The sequence below is a fragment of the Rhipicephalus sanguineus genome, chromosome 2, assembly GCF_013339695.2.
Source record: "Rhipicephalus sanguineus isolate Rsan-2018 chromosome 2, BIME_Rsan_1.4, whole genome shotgun sequence".
Taxonomy (NCBI): Eukaryota; Metazoa; Arthropoda; class Arachnida; order Ixodida; family Ixodidae; genus Rhipicephalus; species Rhipicephalus sanguineus.
Window position 1 is genome coordinate 11,156,801 of NC_051177.1, and position 15,721 is coordinate 11,172,521.

Consider the following 15,721-nt stretch of genomic DNA (forward strand, 5'->3'; position numbering starts at 1 on the left):
AAATGCCTTTTGTTGCTCACACTATTTTCATTGCTATTAGGTAACGCTTCCGAACAGGCATTTCCACTCTCCACTTTCCCTCTCCCCTCCCCCTTTCCACTCTTCCAATGAAACGCGGGCTAGACATGCCGAAATTCTCTCCTGCGCAACGCCGCGATGAGCTCGAGCGCATGCGCGTCCCCTCCCCTTCTCTCTCCTCTCCCACGCTGCCCCCCTCTCGCCCGCCTGTCGACAGCGTTCCCCGCTCGCCCTGTGAGAACGGCCAGGCTAGATGGAAGATACGACGCGCGTAGCGTCCCTCTTCGCGTTCCACGACGCGAGGTCGGTAGCATGCCCAACGAACGCCAACGGAACGCGATCGTGCAAGTGCTCCGGCTTCGCATCGCCTCATGGTCCCCTTTAGCGGGAGATGGTGTAATTTTTTTATCCCTAGGAGAGCTTTGCTCGTCGTTTGCGGGTTGGCGCGCGAGGTTTGTGTTGTCGCTGGTGTTGTTGACGTTGCTGGCGGACGGCGCGTCCGGTCGGGTGTGTATGATCCCATGTAGCTCTGTCGCGCTATGGTAGCCACCATAGTCGCGCTGTCACTTACCGTCCGTCCTTGTCTTTAATCGAACGCCTCGAGATGCGTTTTCTTTGCCATTATCAGTGTAGCTGAGAGCATTGTGCGTTTTTGGAAATTGGCATGAACGAAAGCACTTCGCTGATCGTTATACCGGTGTCACACGGGCAATTGATCGCCGGATCAGATGTGCCTACACGGTCACTTTTAATTGCGATCAGCGATCTGCGCATCGATATCTGGCTCCCAGATCGCGATTTGACTGATGTCTGCGTCAAACTCGATCCGGATTAGTCTGGACCGAGCAGCAGCGATGATTGATGATCGCGATCAAGAAATCCGGTCCGGGTCAACCTTGACTGCGATCAAAAGTGCCTGCGTGTCACCGGTATTACATGCAATAGCTATTCTGCCCGCGCATGTGATTGAGTTTTAATATAGTTGATGCTAAAAATCTGGCACGTGCACTCAAAGTAATGAAAGTGTCCATGCTTCTATAAAAAAAGAGCCGAGCAGGATCCTTAGACACCAGGTGGTAATAAGAAATAATTGCAACTGCTGGTTACATCACATTGCTAGTGTTCAATATTTGGACATACAATGACAAGGATACGTCTACATGGTGAGGTGAGTAGATAAAGAGAAGCGAAATGTTTTGAGAAGCAGCGTGACTACTTTCATTCATGTTGTCACACGGGTGTATCAGTGGTGTGAATGCACCTGCAACTTTACTTCTACAGTTGGTGGTTGGTAAAGGTGCACCTTTTTAGGACAAGTTTTCCTTTGGTCATGAGGCTTTATAACTGGCAAAATGTGAAGTTAAATGCACCATCATTAGATTAGATGGTACATTTAACTTCTAGATGGGGTGACACACTTCTATAGGCATGGGATACTTCATTTGGTTCAGTTCAGCCCAGCACTGTAACTTTCACCATTCCACGAATGCACTCCTTCAATTGCTACTGCACTTTCTTCTACCTACAACTGCCATTTGCAGACCAGAGCAGATGCACACAACCAACAACATTTGTAGCTGCAAATGCTTGCTCCTTTGTTGTACTGAAATTAGTTTTTTTTTTTTTTCATGTGTTGCTCTTACTTGACATCAAAACTGTTGAAGTCGTCAGGGACGAGCGAGAAGGCAGGAGGCTGAGTTACGTGGACACAGGTTTATTCCAAACGGCGTTCTAGCCTAGGAGCCAAGCCACGCGCTACGCGCACCTCGAGCACACGCTGTCACCAGCTTCGCCTGGCTTGTTCTAGATAGCAGCATCTACAACATCTCCCAATGCAATCAAGCGAAGTTCGCTGCAGCAGGCGGCTTCACGCACCTGCCACTTCTGGTATGCCCGTGGGAAGTGTCCTGGCAACGCGAGCGAGTGTCTATAGCACAATCACTGGTACTGGCGCTATCTGCGCTGTTGTGACTTCGGGAATATGGAACTAGCTGCGTCCGGTTTCTACGTACAGCACCAGTGTCGGTGTTGACCCAATAAGATCGAGGCTCATTGGCTGGGGCTTGTACTGTCCCTTTGTTCTTGAGGTCTGTCACCCACACGGCATCTCCATAAAGAAGTTCCGGCAAGTCGAGGACTCCGTGACGTCTGTCGAAGTCTATCCTTTGACGTTTTCTGTATCTTTCCTCAAAATTCCGAAGGCTGTCTTGATCTGGCAATTGGGGTGTCAGCTTGGTGGGACAAAGAGGAAGCCTGGATCTCAGCCGACGACCCATGAGCAGTTCGGCAGGGCTATATCCATTCTTCAAAGGAGTCGACCTGTAAGCTAGAAGTGTCAGGTAAGGGTCCTTGGTCTTCGTCATGGATGTCTTGATTTTCACTGCAGCCTCTGCAAGTCCATTACTTTGAGGATAGTGAGGGCTAGATGTAATGTGCTTGAAACCATAGTCTTGGGCGAAGAGTGAAAACTCAGTCGACGAAAACTGTGGGGCATTGTTGGAAACCACTTCCTCGGGAATTCCGTGGCGTGCAAAAATTGACTTGCAGTGGTTGACTACGGCTGCGGAAGTGAGCTTCTCAAGTCGAACTAGTTCGGGGTATCGTGAATAATAGTCTGTAGCTATCAACCACCACTGGTTCTTGAAGTGAAACAAATCCATCGCAATGCGTTGCCAAGGCCTCTCAGGGAATTCGGAGCTTATTAGTGGCATTTTCCTGTTGACTCTTCCACCAGACACAGTCTCTGGCTCGAGCAAATGTCTTTGTTATGCCAAAGTGTCCTTCGTGCAAGAGTCGTAGGATTTCTTTTCGGCATGAGTCGGGGACGACAACTCGCGAGGCGTAGAGGAGTAAATCATCCTCGACAGTGAGCTGGTGTCGGTGGTCGTAGAAGGGTTTTAGGTTAAGTCCTAAGTCTCTCCTGGAGGGCCATTTTTTCTCGCACAGCAGACGAAGTTGTGTGCAAATAGGGTCTGCTTGTTGGGACACCTTTAACCATTGTAAGCAATGTTGCTTTATCGGAATAGAGGTTGTCATAGAGCACAGGAAAGCTTCAACGCTTTCTTCGAGCCCGCTGTCTCCCGTCTCTCGCAGAGGCGCTCTCGAAAGTGCATCTGCGGTTAGAAGTTCTTTGCCTGGAACGTATGCAACCTCATATCGATATCGCATCATTCTCATCTTTAGCCGCTGTAATCTAGGCGTCAAGTCGTCAAGACTCTTCGAAGTGAAGATTGGAACCAACGGCTTGTGATCCGTCTCTAGCTTGAACAGCTTGCCAACAAGGTAATCGCTGAATTTATCGCATGCCCAGACTAAAGCAAGAGCCTCTTTTTCAATCTGAGCGTAGCGCTTCTCGGTTTCTGAGAGCAACCTCGAGGCATATGCGATGACAGAAAACTTGCCATTCGTTTGCTTCTGCCGGATTAATGCTCCCAGTCCGAAGGATGATGCGTCGGCGGTGACGACTGTTTCTTTTGATGGGTCGTAGACTCCAAGGACAGGACGAGATGAGAGCACCGACTTCCACCTGTTGAATGCCTGCTCTTGTGGAGCACCCCAAGCAAATTCTTGCTTTTTTGACAACAGGAGTGTGAGTGGCTGCAGAATATCAGAGATATTGGGAACGAATCTCGCAAGGTATGTTTCCATTCCGAGAACTCTCTGCAGCTCGGTCCTGTTTTTGGGACTCTCCATTTTCAGTATGGCTTCAACCTTCTTTTCGTCGGGTCTTATTCCGTCTTCATCGAGCCAGTGTCCAAGGAATGTAAGGCGTTGAACATTAAACACGCACTTGCTGTCGTTCAGTGTCACTCCAGCCTTTGCAAGTGCCTGCAGCACGTTTCGGAGTGTCTCATTGTGCTCATGGCTGTTGGAACCCCAGATGAGGATGTCGTCCATGTGACAGACAACTCGACTGATGCCTTGTAAAATGTACGCCATCTGCTTCTGGAAGTGTTCAGGAGCTGACGTTATGCCAAATGGTAGTCGGTTGAAGTAGAAGCGCCCAAAAGGTGAGATGAAGGTGGTGAGTTTCCTTGATTCTTCACAAAGTGGAATTTGCCAAAATCCAGAGTTGGCATCGAGTTTGGAAAATACCTTAGCTCCATGAAGAAGTCCGAGAGTGTGCTCCACGGAAGGAATAGGATGCCATTCTCTGAGAACGTAGCGGTTCAGCTCTGTAAAGTCGACGCATATTCTCATGTCTCCGGAGGGCTTTGGGAAGACTACCATTGGTGCACACCACTCGGTCGGCTCATCAACAGGTGATATGACACCGAGTTTCTGCATCCTTTGAAGTTCCAACTTTGTCTTATCGTACAATGGAATTGGGATGCGCCTCAGGGAGCTGAGTGCGAAAGCTTTTGCTCCTGGTTGAAGCTGAGTCCTGTGTTCTTTGAGCAGCTTGCCGAGTCCTTGGAACACTGCTGGAAATTCTTCTTTCGGGTTCACTTTGTCGGCAACGGCGTTTACGAAGGTCAGCATCTGTAGCTTTTTGATGGCTGGCTTGCCTAGCAACGGAGTGCAGATCTGATCTAGGACGTATATCTCCTGTGTAGTCGCGTGGTTGCGGTAGATGAGCTGGAGTTGTGCCACTCCTGCTGCTGGAAGAAGCTTTCCATCTGGGCCATGCAGCTGACGAGGAGGAGCTGATAGAAGCGGCCTGTCCTTGAGTGTCTGGAATACGTGCGTCGGGAGGACGGTTTCGTCGGCACCAGTGTCAATTTTGAAGTCTACTGGCTGGCCTTGAACCAAGACTGTTGCTTCCCAGTTTCCAGCATACGTCGTCTTGACTGCTCCAAGAAATCCTGCTTCTAAAGTTCCGTGCTCGGTTTCGACACAATCGAGGCGTCGCGACATGCATACGGAGGCATAGTGACCTTTCTTCCGGCAACTCCTGCAGACTTCCGAGCGTGCTGGGCAGAGAGTGCGAGAGTGACGCTCTTGACCACACCAACGGCACGGTTTCTGCTCTCTGCTTTTACCGGAGGGTGAAGATGGCTTGCTTGCCCCGCGTAGATAACTGCCGCTTTTGTCTTGCATTGAAGCACGTCGACTGGTCTGCGCACCGGATGCAACTTTGTTCAAAGATGGCAGTTCCTGGTGGAGCTCTGCTTGTTGCTGACGGACACTCTCGATCTGGCGGACGGAATCGAGAGCCTTTTGTAGTGTGAGCTCTGCGTCGAGCTGTAACCTGGCGGATAGCTGCTTGTCTTTTATCCCAACCACGAGGCGGTCGCGCACGAACTCCTCTCGAAGAGCGCCGAACTCGCAATCTTTCGAAAGCGTGTGAAGCGCAGTGACGAAATCTTCGGCCGACTCACCATCTTGTTGCAGTCTGGTGTTGAATCTAGCTCGTTCGAAGATTACGTTGCGTTGCGGAATAAAATACTTGTCGAACTGCTCCACGACGGCGTCGAATTTCTTGGAGTTTTCTTCAGATAAAGCGAAGGTGGCGTAGATTTCCTCGGCTTGCTCACCCATGATGTAGAGTAGGGCGTCTACTTGATGTTGCTCGGGCTTCACGGACAAGCCTGAAGAGGTTCGGAAACGTTCAAAACGCTGTTTCCACTTCGGCCAATCGTTCGGCGACGAAAAGTTGAAGGCGTCCGGCGGTTGAATAACGAATGACGCCATGACCGATGCTTTCTTGCTTGCGGCGTCCTTCGCAAGGATGATGACTAGAAGCCGATGTCCACTGGTAGCACCTGTTCTTCTGACACCATGTTGAAGTCGTCAGGGACGAGCGAGAAGGCAGGAGGCTGAGTTACGTGGACACAGGTTTATTCCAAACGGCGTTCTAGCCTAGGAGCCAAGCCACGCGCTACGCGCACCTCGAGCACACGCTGTCACCAGCTTCGCCTGGCTTGTTCTAGATAGCAGCATCTACAACAAAAACAACAGAAATGGGAATGTCACTTGTGTTGTTTAGTTTGTTTCTTGACTGAGAACCTGTGAACTTTGACTATTGTGTTGCTTCATCCCTTGACTTTTGCGATGCTCTGTCACAAGAGTGTACCTGCCTGTCTGTTGCCGATTCCGCATATGCTGCTTTAATGGTTCACAAAGTGACACACATGAATGGTTTACCGTGTACTTTCAGCATTTTTTTTTACATTCACACAAATGGAAAATTGTAGTTGTTTTCAAATTGCAGCTACCCACCTACCAACAAAGCCACATATACCTGTACCCTCTAAACAAGGAAGCATGACATTTCAGTTAATAAGGCAAGGACCAATGTTAATGGAGTGTGGAAATTTTTTTCTCACCATGTCTCCTTTCTTGTTGATTTCTCTTGTCATAAATGCTTGCATCTTAGCTGTTCTCACTTTATGTGTGCTTACTGGTATGAAGTTTATTTTGTGCCATTTAGAACCGTTTTCACTGAATTTCGCCCGTTTTAAGACAGTTGCTAATATTTTCCTGTGATAGCCAGCCCGAATGACAAATAGGAAACCATGCAGGACATGTGGTTCTTTTTCATTTGACACTGCAGTGAGCTTCGACAGCTTTTGGGAACCCGACAGCGGTGACTGCAATAACGATTTGTGTGCAGTAGGATCACCATTTGTTTTTGACTGCCTGCACGGGAAGGTAGGACGTAGTATATTATGTCACAAACACAGGGTGGTACGCATTCAAAGGTGTAATACGGGTCTCGCTAAAGAACGTTTAACCCTTTGAGGTGCAAAGCATGAGTTGGCAGTAAGCGTTCCATCTTCGTCGTCTCTGTGTACCCTGTACTCTTCGTGCTGCACCACCTTTATGAAAAATTTTGGCCGCTGTTGAGCCGCACATTAAAAAACATGCCCGACAAGCAATTTCTGATCGGCAATGGGAAGGATATAATTACAGAGCTCGTGCAGAAGTACAAGGAATCGATCGAAAAAAAAAAAAAAAAGATCGGACACAGTGTCACTGACAAAGTACTGCAGAGAAGCACCCCTTTAGTGCGAGGAGGGAGGTAAGGAGGCACGAAGGTTGCCCTAGTGCTACCTTAACTCAAGAGAGCACCAAGGAAGGCCTCAGTGAGGGAACCTTGGTAAGAAGCATTATAGAATACACGGCAAGGCGTCCTGAAGCAGTTATGGCCCCCTCGCTGAGGCAAGGAGCATTTCAGAATACGGGCCTTACTTCAACATTAAAGGCTTGCTAATCTGAAACACTGAATCAGTTTTTATTGATAAAGTAATCAAGGACTTTTACTCGCCTTGGTTTCATGGCAGTATGTTATTAAGAGGGAAAAGAATGGTACAAATTGCTTTTTTTAACTTTGCACCAACAACTATCAGTTCTTCAGAGTTCTCAAAACCATGTGGCCTGAATAGAAATTGCCACGAGCTCATAAATTATTTTGTTTTAGTGGTGTAACAAGTGATGCACTGCATGTAAATTCGTTTCCTGAAATTTTAGCCTTCATTGAAATACTGGCCACAGACAATTACGAGCACTTTTTAACAGAAGATGCACTTCAAAGACCCATAGGCAAGGCCATACTCGCCAATTATTTACGGAAAAAGTTCTGTTTGAATAGAGACACACTTAAAAGATTCATATTAACTTAAGGTCAGAGTGTCACCTAGGAAGTGCTTTGAAGCATGAGCTTCACGAGTAAACTCACAATCAACATTGGAATAACAGGTTGCCCATATCCAAATTTGCCAAGAAATGAGTGTTGCTGAGAAACGGTAATAAAGAATAAGTGTATTTATTTCATGACATATGTTGCACAGTGAGGTTATTTCAGAGTTTACTTTAATTACAGAATAATTGTTGCCATGCGAGTGCATGTATAATTCCTGATAGCCAGCACATTTTGCATTATGTTCAGCTTAGCTTCAGGCACATGCAAGTGGGCATTGCATTAATAGACCGAAAAGCAGTCATTTATACTACTTGTACAAGAAATGGAAAAAAAATTGCCTTTAGTACCCCTCATTACTATACAAAATGCACAAGGCGCCGTAATTGCCTGCCAACAGCTCATTTTGAGAAACAAGCTGTTGTTTAGAGCGAAGAATTCTTTTTATGCTAAGCACATCTTATGCGGTAATAAATTTCTTGATGAAGAGCAAGGGCAAGCAAGACTCAAGAGAAGAATACACCACATCATCAACATGCTGCATGTGCACGTGTGCTGTTCATCATGCAGGATTTACCCCAGAACATTAGCCTGTAAAGGTTCACTTTTGCTGGCCTCTCGTTGATGCACTGTGGCTTGTCACTCATCCATGCTTCCATGTAGTGTGGCAACTGAAATTTGTCAATAAAAGACAATTATTGAAGCAACTCTCAGTGTTTTGTGTTCATGAACTGTAGATGGCACAGAATGATATGTCATGATGTAAGCTGAGTAATGTCAGTAACTGTCTACACATGCTTGCAGTGCAGAATGCACAGATTCGTTAACCAGTATCTAAGAGGTGTTTCAAGTCAACTACACTACACTACATTTTAGTTATGCAGTGAAGCTTTGCGATGAATTGTGGTAAAACACAAGCTAAGAAGGTCACTACAGTGGGAAACTTTTTGAGACCATGGTTGTGCAATAAGAGACCTGTCCCACACTTACGCAATAACTTTGGTGAAAGTAATGTGATAAGCATTCTTTTTATGACGTATGTGGCAAGGCAACCCAAAGTGACATCAAAGAGTTTTATTGATGGGACATACAGGTGTACGTTAAAGAACCCCAGGTGGTCAAAATTTCTGGAGCCCTCCACTACGGCGTCTCTCATAATCATATCATGGTTTTGGGACGTTATACCCCAGATATTATTACCATGCATGGGACATACATAGCTTCACATACCCAGTAACACTTGTTTGCAGAAAATGAGCTGACAGCCCATATGCAGCTACATACAGATTTTTAATAAAAATGCCATGACTGTCACGCCTCATCTTTTACAAAGGAACTCTATGCAGAGGTGGAAAAACTTTGGTGCACCTAAAGTTATGCTGAAATGAGCAATTAACATACACTCATTAATTAGCACTTTAATGATTAATTCGAGGGCAGTTGTTTATATGGAAAAATTGTAGCACGTGGCAATTTATGGCATACTCATTTTTTAAAAATCCTGAAAAACACACACATCATTTGCAATATTAATCATCAAAACTGAGGGCTCCAATCCAGGCGATATTGAAACTGAGCACTCCAGGCGCACAGGAAATGCACCAGCTTTTATGTCAGAATGGAAGCTCATGTGACAAACTTTGAAAAAAGGCACGTCGCAGCAGATTCTGGTCAGGAAAAACAACAAGTCTTTCCAATTATACTAGCGCGCTTGCAATCGCTCCGAAAGTGAGCCCACATGTTTAAAGAAAAGTCTAATAGTAGCAGGGTTTGAGTAGCAGTAGAGTGCAAATTATAAGCGGCAAGATATGTTACACTTTAAAATTTGCCAAGCTTAGCTCTATAAACCCATATAAGATGCTTTTAAATTAAAAAGAAAAGACATTGACTGGGCTGCAGGCAATAGGCACACTCCAATTTGAAGTATTTCATAAAATGACATACACTTTGTAGCTGTCACAAAAAGCATGTTTGTTCCTCCACAGCGCACCAGTGATATTTACAGTGGTCAAATAAAACATTCCTAAAAAATAAGCTGTGAGCAGTTGCAGAAACGATGCAGTTCTACCTCATTGTGCTTTCAAGATGGAAACCCTCCAATTCAGGTGTATTTTCTAATTTTCTACATGTGAACATGAGTCTTTCCATTTCCACACAGTTGCCATACTGTCTAGTTCAATTTTTCTTGCCAAACCCAAGCCATTTGGACTTTTTTTTTTCTTTTTTTGACTGGATGAGATCAGAGGTGCAGAGCAGGGTCCTTCATTCTGATTAGTGGAGTTCTTATAAACGCTTCTTTTAACTCTCCCGAAAGGCTTGAGTTCAACCACTATCACTCCTAAATGGCTAAACAGATGGCGCTCCTCTGTCTCTGCTTTGTACTTCCATTTTCCAAACATTGCGCCAATAACATGTTAAGCAAACATGGCTAAGCAGATTCACTTAGAACCTTACATATCAAGGAGAATACGTGTAACAAAACACAATGTGACGACAAGGTCAAAAAGCACACTTGCTATTGTGCAGATTAAGTACGAAACGAACAACTGGAAGCAGTGTGAAAAAAAAAACGACGACAAAGATGAGGAACAAACACAAGATGAGCGTTGAACTTCCAACTGAAATTTTATTGAAAAATCACCATGGTCACAAGAAAAACATGCCAACATTAAACAAAGATGATAGAAATCCATAGAAAGAGACAGAAACATATAGAAAGAAACAGACACGAAAAAGATAGAAAAACAGAGAAGCACTCGTCCTGTTGTGTTTGTTCCTCACCTTTTTTTGTACTGCTTAAAGTTATTTGCAAGATGGACTGACTCGCTCAAACCAACAAGTTGTTGCTATCACAAATAAAAAAAATTTTTCATAGACAATGTCTTGCTCCTAGCCAATGTTCTATAGCTCTTTTTTGCAAAAGGGTGGTGTTTAATGTCAGTGTCCAGACACATGCTAAGCCACACCTCAAAACAATAGAATCACACCTCGTAGAACTTAAAGGAGCCATTGAAATTAACTAGAGAGTGTCATGCTACTATCAATAATGCGAGGCATGAGACAGGTGCCACATTTCCACGGAATATTTAGAATAACCAGTCACAAGAAACTGTAGAGATACTGCTGCACATGCAGCAAGACTGGCATAGCTCAATTACGCAGGTGCCATGATGATATCAGGAGAACCAGACTTGTGCAAGTAATATAGCTAACTGCATTACTATATTTTATTTTTTTATTGTTGGGGTTTAATGTCCCAAAACCACGATATAATTATGAGGGACACGGTAGTGGAGGGCTCTGGAAATTTCGACCACCTGGGGTTCTTTAATGTGCACCTCAATCTAAGCACACGGGCCTCAAGCATTTTTACCTTCATCGAAAATGCGGTCGGGATCGATCCCAAGACCTGCGGGTCAGCAGTGGAGCACCATAACCACTAGACCACCGTGGCAGGTCTAGTTCACTGCAGGCTGGGGTATGTGATAGTCACATGCATCTCTTTGCGCAGCGCTTTTTTCATTAGTGTACAGGTTTTTTGTTTCCCATGAACAGCAACAGTAAAAAACGGTGCACATGTATAGGATTCCTACTTATAATTGGTGCGACACGACGCATAAATGTGCTGAGAATTCAACATTTCAAGAACATCAATAACGTAATGTGAAAAGCCAGACAGTGCACGTCACAACATGTACCAATATTTGTTCCAAGAGTCACTCTAGTTGATTATCAATAGCGTGCACATTTGCAGTTGGCTACCGCCGTACATTTCTTTCAACAGAAAACATTTGCGCTTCGTCTGTGCAGTTTCACCCCTACATCTCTCCTACTTTGCAGCACTGCTCTTCAAGTACAAGTATTTGAGGAGCTTTTGCCAACAAAAATGAACAAAACAGGAGTTAAAAACACTCCTGCTCTATTTTATGGCCTGGCATTCACTATTTCTCAGCGCGAAAACGTGAACTCCGTGTGACGGACCAGCACAGGTTCTGAGCAGCTTTTCTATTTTTGTGCGACCGCTGCTTCTTGGTACGCTGGAACCACCACCATAGAAAAAGACACACAAGTATGCGCGCTACTTAGTTCACCCGCACATTTTCATTTCCTTAGTGACCGAGCAAGGGCTTCTACTGCCAGCTCGATTTACTTTTGTGAAGCTAGACAGGTTCTGTGCACGTAAACGGCAGAACGAGATCCTCGAAAATTCTGCGATACTGCTCACAACTCCAGCTATGCGCCACCATAAGCTTTCTGCACGAAGTCCGCTGATAGACGCCATCAATATTGAACTACAAATTTGACTTGCACCTCTATCAGTAACGGTTCAAAAAATAAGGCAGAATATAAGCGCCTACCTTCTTGCCTCACTGTGCACACCAACACATCAAGGTCCTTCCAGGAGCATGAAGCCGGGTGCTGGGGGGCGTTGTAACATTAGCTTCGGTGAGTTTCACTACTTGAATTCGAAATTCTATAAGAAATTGGATAAACTGACGCCGCGCTTGGCTTTTCCGTCACTTTGGAGGCGGCCATGTTGGTTTAAACTGCTTTGGATATGGATCGAATTGGCTATGGATGTGCGCGTCCCTTGCCAAAGTCGCAATAATGAAACGAAAAAAAAAATTATTGCTGTTTGAGTGAAGGCGATTTGCTTTCGTGCACTCGCCAAAAATACACTCAGTTCGTTATTGATCAAAGTAGCACGCTGAACTCGCACTCGCGCACCAGACTCGAGGCACGGGGAAACAAAGAAGGCAGCGTCTCCTGCGCCGCGCGGCGCAGCAGCCAGCCCCACACAGAAGTGGCTCCTGCGCCGCACGGAAGTGACGTCACTTTAAAAATTATTACTTAAAGCTATTTAAATGTATAAACTATTATTGTATAATACGTTAAATTTACAAAAATATTACTAAACAGGTGTTTTACGAGTCAATTAGCTTATATTTGTTAATTAAGCACATATCACAAGCGTTTTAAATACAGGGGGCGCCATGGGCGCTGCGGCTGCGAAAGGTAGTGGCAGAGATAGTAGCTGCGATGTGTGGTGGTGGTAACAACCTTATTGAAAACTCCGGCAAATTCGTGGCCTGGGCCTAGGCCGCCCCAAGGAGGACCGAAGACCCTGTGTCGTCGTTGCCTGAAGGGATTGCTGGATGCCCAGTTGATCCTGGAGGTTGGAGCTAGCGCGGCCGTCCACCGCGCCGCAGCTTCATCCGAGTGTGTGCACCATAAAGTTTCTCAGTGTGAAGTGTGGATTATTGTTGTTGGACGCACTGCATTTTCTAGATTGCAATGCCAAGCGTGTTGTTGTGGAAGGTGAAAGTGTCCTTGCCGCCGAGTTTTGCTTGTCGCGAAGGGCAAGGTCGACGATGAAATAAATGCTTTTGCACAGTTCGCGTGTGAATGTCCGGACGCACATGCATGAAACCCCACTGCGTCTACGAAGTGTACTTACGAAGCCTGTGATCTCCGAAGGCCAAAGCTACTGCACTGCAGGCTGTTTTGCTAAGTGAGAAAACGTACGGCCGTTCTCATCCGTTGCTACGGTAATGCTCCCGTGCTGTCACAGGCCGTGCGTGTTATTCAGCAAGGCAGACAAGCTGTTTTGTAGGTAGATGGCTAATGCAGTTGGCACTTGCCCTTGGGTATCGTTTATCAAGTGCTAATCGCCTATAGCATTACTTTGGCACGTCAGTATTTTGAAGCGGCCTGCCGGTTACCTCGTCAGGTGGTGACGGTATGTTGAGCGATATAAAAAAAGTTTCCTGTTGCATATTCGGCGTGGCTACGTTGCAGTCCGCCTTTTTGTCATCAAAACTTTGATAAACCGTGGAAATCAACATTCCTGACGCGTGTGCCGGAGAAACTGATGCAGCCAGCTGCATTTGAACTTTTCGTGTCCTCCTGCGTCTCGCCGATTAAGAGCATTAATTCGCAAAACACTATCATAATAAATATAGCCAATTCTGCGAGGGTCATCATCTAAGGGCCTGTGGACAGGACCACTAGCAGCAAGTCAGGCTGACGGGAGGCCGATGAGGAGGCGCAAATGTAAAAACAATAGTAGCGCGACCAAAAAAAAGTAAATAAAACAAACTGCGAAGGGGCTCGAACCAGCGACCTTACCCGTCCTTTATGTGCTGCGCTAGCTAACTACGCCACAGCTGCCGGTCAGTTCGGAGGGTTTAACAAGCCGGTTTTGTATTGTAGTCACGCTGGACGTAGCTTTAACATTTTTCATTTTTACGTCTGGACGTAACTTGCACAGCTTCTATTGTTACGTCTAGACGTAACGCTATACACTCCCGACTATTCAAACCGTATACTATTATTCAAACGAAGCGCCGAACCGGAAAAGTGCATGACGTCACATCCGTGCGGCGCAGCAGCCGTTTCTGTGTGGGGGTGGCTCGTGCGCCGCGCGGCGCAGCAGTCTCTGCCAACAAAGAAATACACACACACTGGGCGCTAACTTCGAACTGATTTTATTGCAGGAGCACAGCACACAGATATGCTTCATTGGACTAACACACCACGTGTTCAGAGCATCCTGATAACGACATCCGCTACATGTGTAGGACCGCATGTGATAAGCAACTATGCCATGCGCACAAAACTTTTATATGTATTCGGGTTTTGTTAAGTTCAGAATTACTGCACAGGCAAGTCCTTTGATCCTGACCACTAAAAATGGTTTCATTATGACAGCTTAAACATCAGTTGCCAATGCCAGAATCACTGTTTTTCACGAAGTGAAAGAGAGTTGTAACACAATATGCAGAAACAGTGTTTAAAGATACTGCATCTTGACGTCAAAACAGAGCATTCCCAAAAATGAAATGCAAAGCTGGCTGCAGAAAAGCTCTCTAATCAATTATTAACGATGCCATTCAATACATAAAACAAGTGGTCAGAAATATTACGCAAGTACACTCCTAAACACATAATGTTACAATCGCAGGGGGAAACACGCGCAGGAAACAAATCATTTGCATCATGATGCCAAGCTTAGGAAAATAAATTGTGGAACCACTCTAGTACAATTTCTGGGACAACAGACAGGTGCGGTTTCTTAGTCTCATACGTTTCCGTGATAATTACTCAGGCTGCTACAGAAAGCGTTTGATCACAGCAACAAGAACATTATAATTCATTGTAAAGTTGACTTCATGTGAGCACTGGTAATTGATGTTTAGTTTATCATTATGGAAACACTTTTTAGTAGTTGGGTACAAGGGGCTCTCATCTGTGCAATGAACCTAAACCTAACAAAACCTTAAAAATATTGAAAGTATGGTGGTGCATTAATCAATAAAAAGAATGCATGCTGTTTTCATAGGTATGACTCACCATAAACTTGAGCCATGCAAGTTGTAGTGCAATCCTGCCCTAGATGATTCATTGAACAGCTAACTATGCTAAAAATTGGCGTCCAGAATTTCATATAAAACTGTAAAGCCTATGCTGTTGTCTCTCCTTTGTCTTCGTCTCAAGTGCACTTCATTCATTTTACACCATGCACTTCAACCAACTAGCCCAGCCGTCGATTCTTTTGCACTATATTAAACTCAAAGCATTTTTCTGGAAACAACAGCACTTTGACAGTTTCTTTCGGCCCGCTCACCCGATGTCTTTTCTTTATTGATGTATTTCTTTTCGTAGAAAGACATACTATATCAATGTCTTTCTTTATCGATTTCTATCTTTGTCTATGTCTTTCTATATCTATTTCTCCTTTAGTTACAGACAATATCGGGCATGTTGTTACACAGCAATATTAATTAATTTACAAATGGTTCTACTGATGTACGCTGTAGTCATCACAATTTCAAATTTGGATACAATATGTGCTGTTGCCGATGGCAGACAACATTGGACAGTCACATTTCACATCTCATTAAGCACTTAAGGCTTTCACCTCAATAAAATCACATTTACAATTGGTTCTAGCCTCTACTCGAACAGCTGGCTTCAATTAACATTTGCGAACAACAGCAGAGTAACAAAAGTAGCTGACCAAAACAGTTCAAAACATTCATCATACGACAGCAGCACTATTCAGGTTATGGTTTTAACAAAGCATGGTGCTTCATTCTTCATTTTTGTCCATATGCAGGA

General features: G+C 45.1%; 2 protein-coding genes across 3 annotated transcripts; both read right to left on the reverse strand.

Annotated features, from left to right (window-relative positions):
- Positions 1 to 1,683: 1,683 nt before the first annotated feature.
- On the reverse strand, positions 1,684 to 12,152 carry LOC119382407 (uncharacterized protein K02A2.6-like). Of its 2 annotated transcripts, none has more exons than XR_007415044.1 (3): positions 11,959 to 12,152; positions 8,178 to 8,271; positions 1,684 to 1,835 (listed from the first exon to the last, which is right to left on the reverse strand). XR_007415044.1 is itself a non-coding variant. In XM_037650097.2 (3 exons), exon 3 carries the CDS (start codon positions 5,650 to 5,652, stop codon positions 2,701 to 2,703), a length of 2,952 nt encoding a protein of 983 aa, XP_037506025.1. In that variant the 5' UTR covers positions 5,653 to 5,901; positions 8,178 to 8,271; positions 11,959 to 12,152; the 3' UTR covers positions 2,699 to 2,700. The 2 variants fall into 2 exon arrangements, 1 of the variants encoding a protein (XP_037506025.1); XM_037650097.2 differs by lacking the exon at positions 1,684 to 1,835 and adding an exon at positions 2,699 to 5,901.
- LOC125757092 (uncharacterized protein K02A2.6-like) lies at positions 1,842 to 2,678 on the reverse strand. The gene has a single exon (XM_049412192.1). It carries the CDS (start codon positions 2,676 to 2,678, stop codon positions 1,857 to 1,859), a length of 822 nt encoding a protein of 273 aa, XP_049268149.1. The 3' UTR covers positions 1,842 to 1,856.
- Positions 12,153 to 15,721: the final 3,569 nt, after the last annotated feature.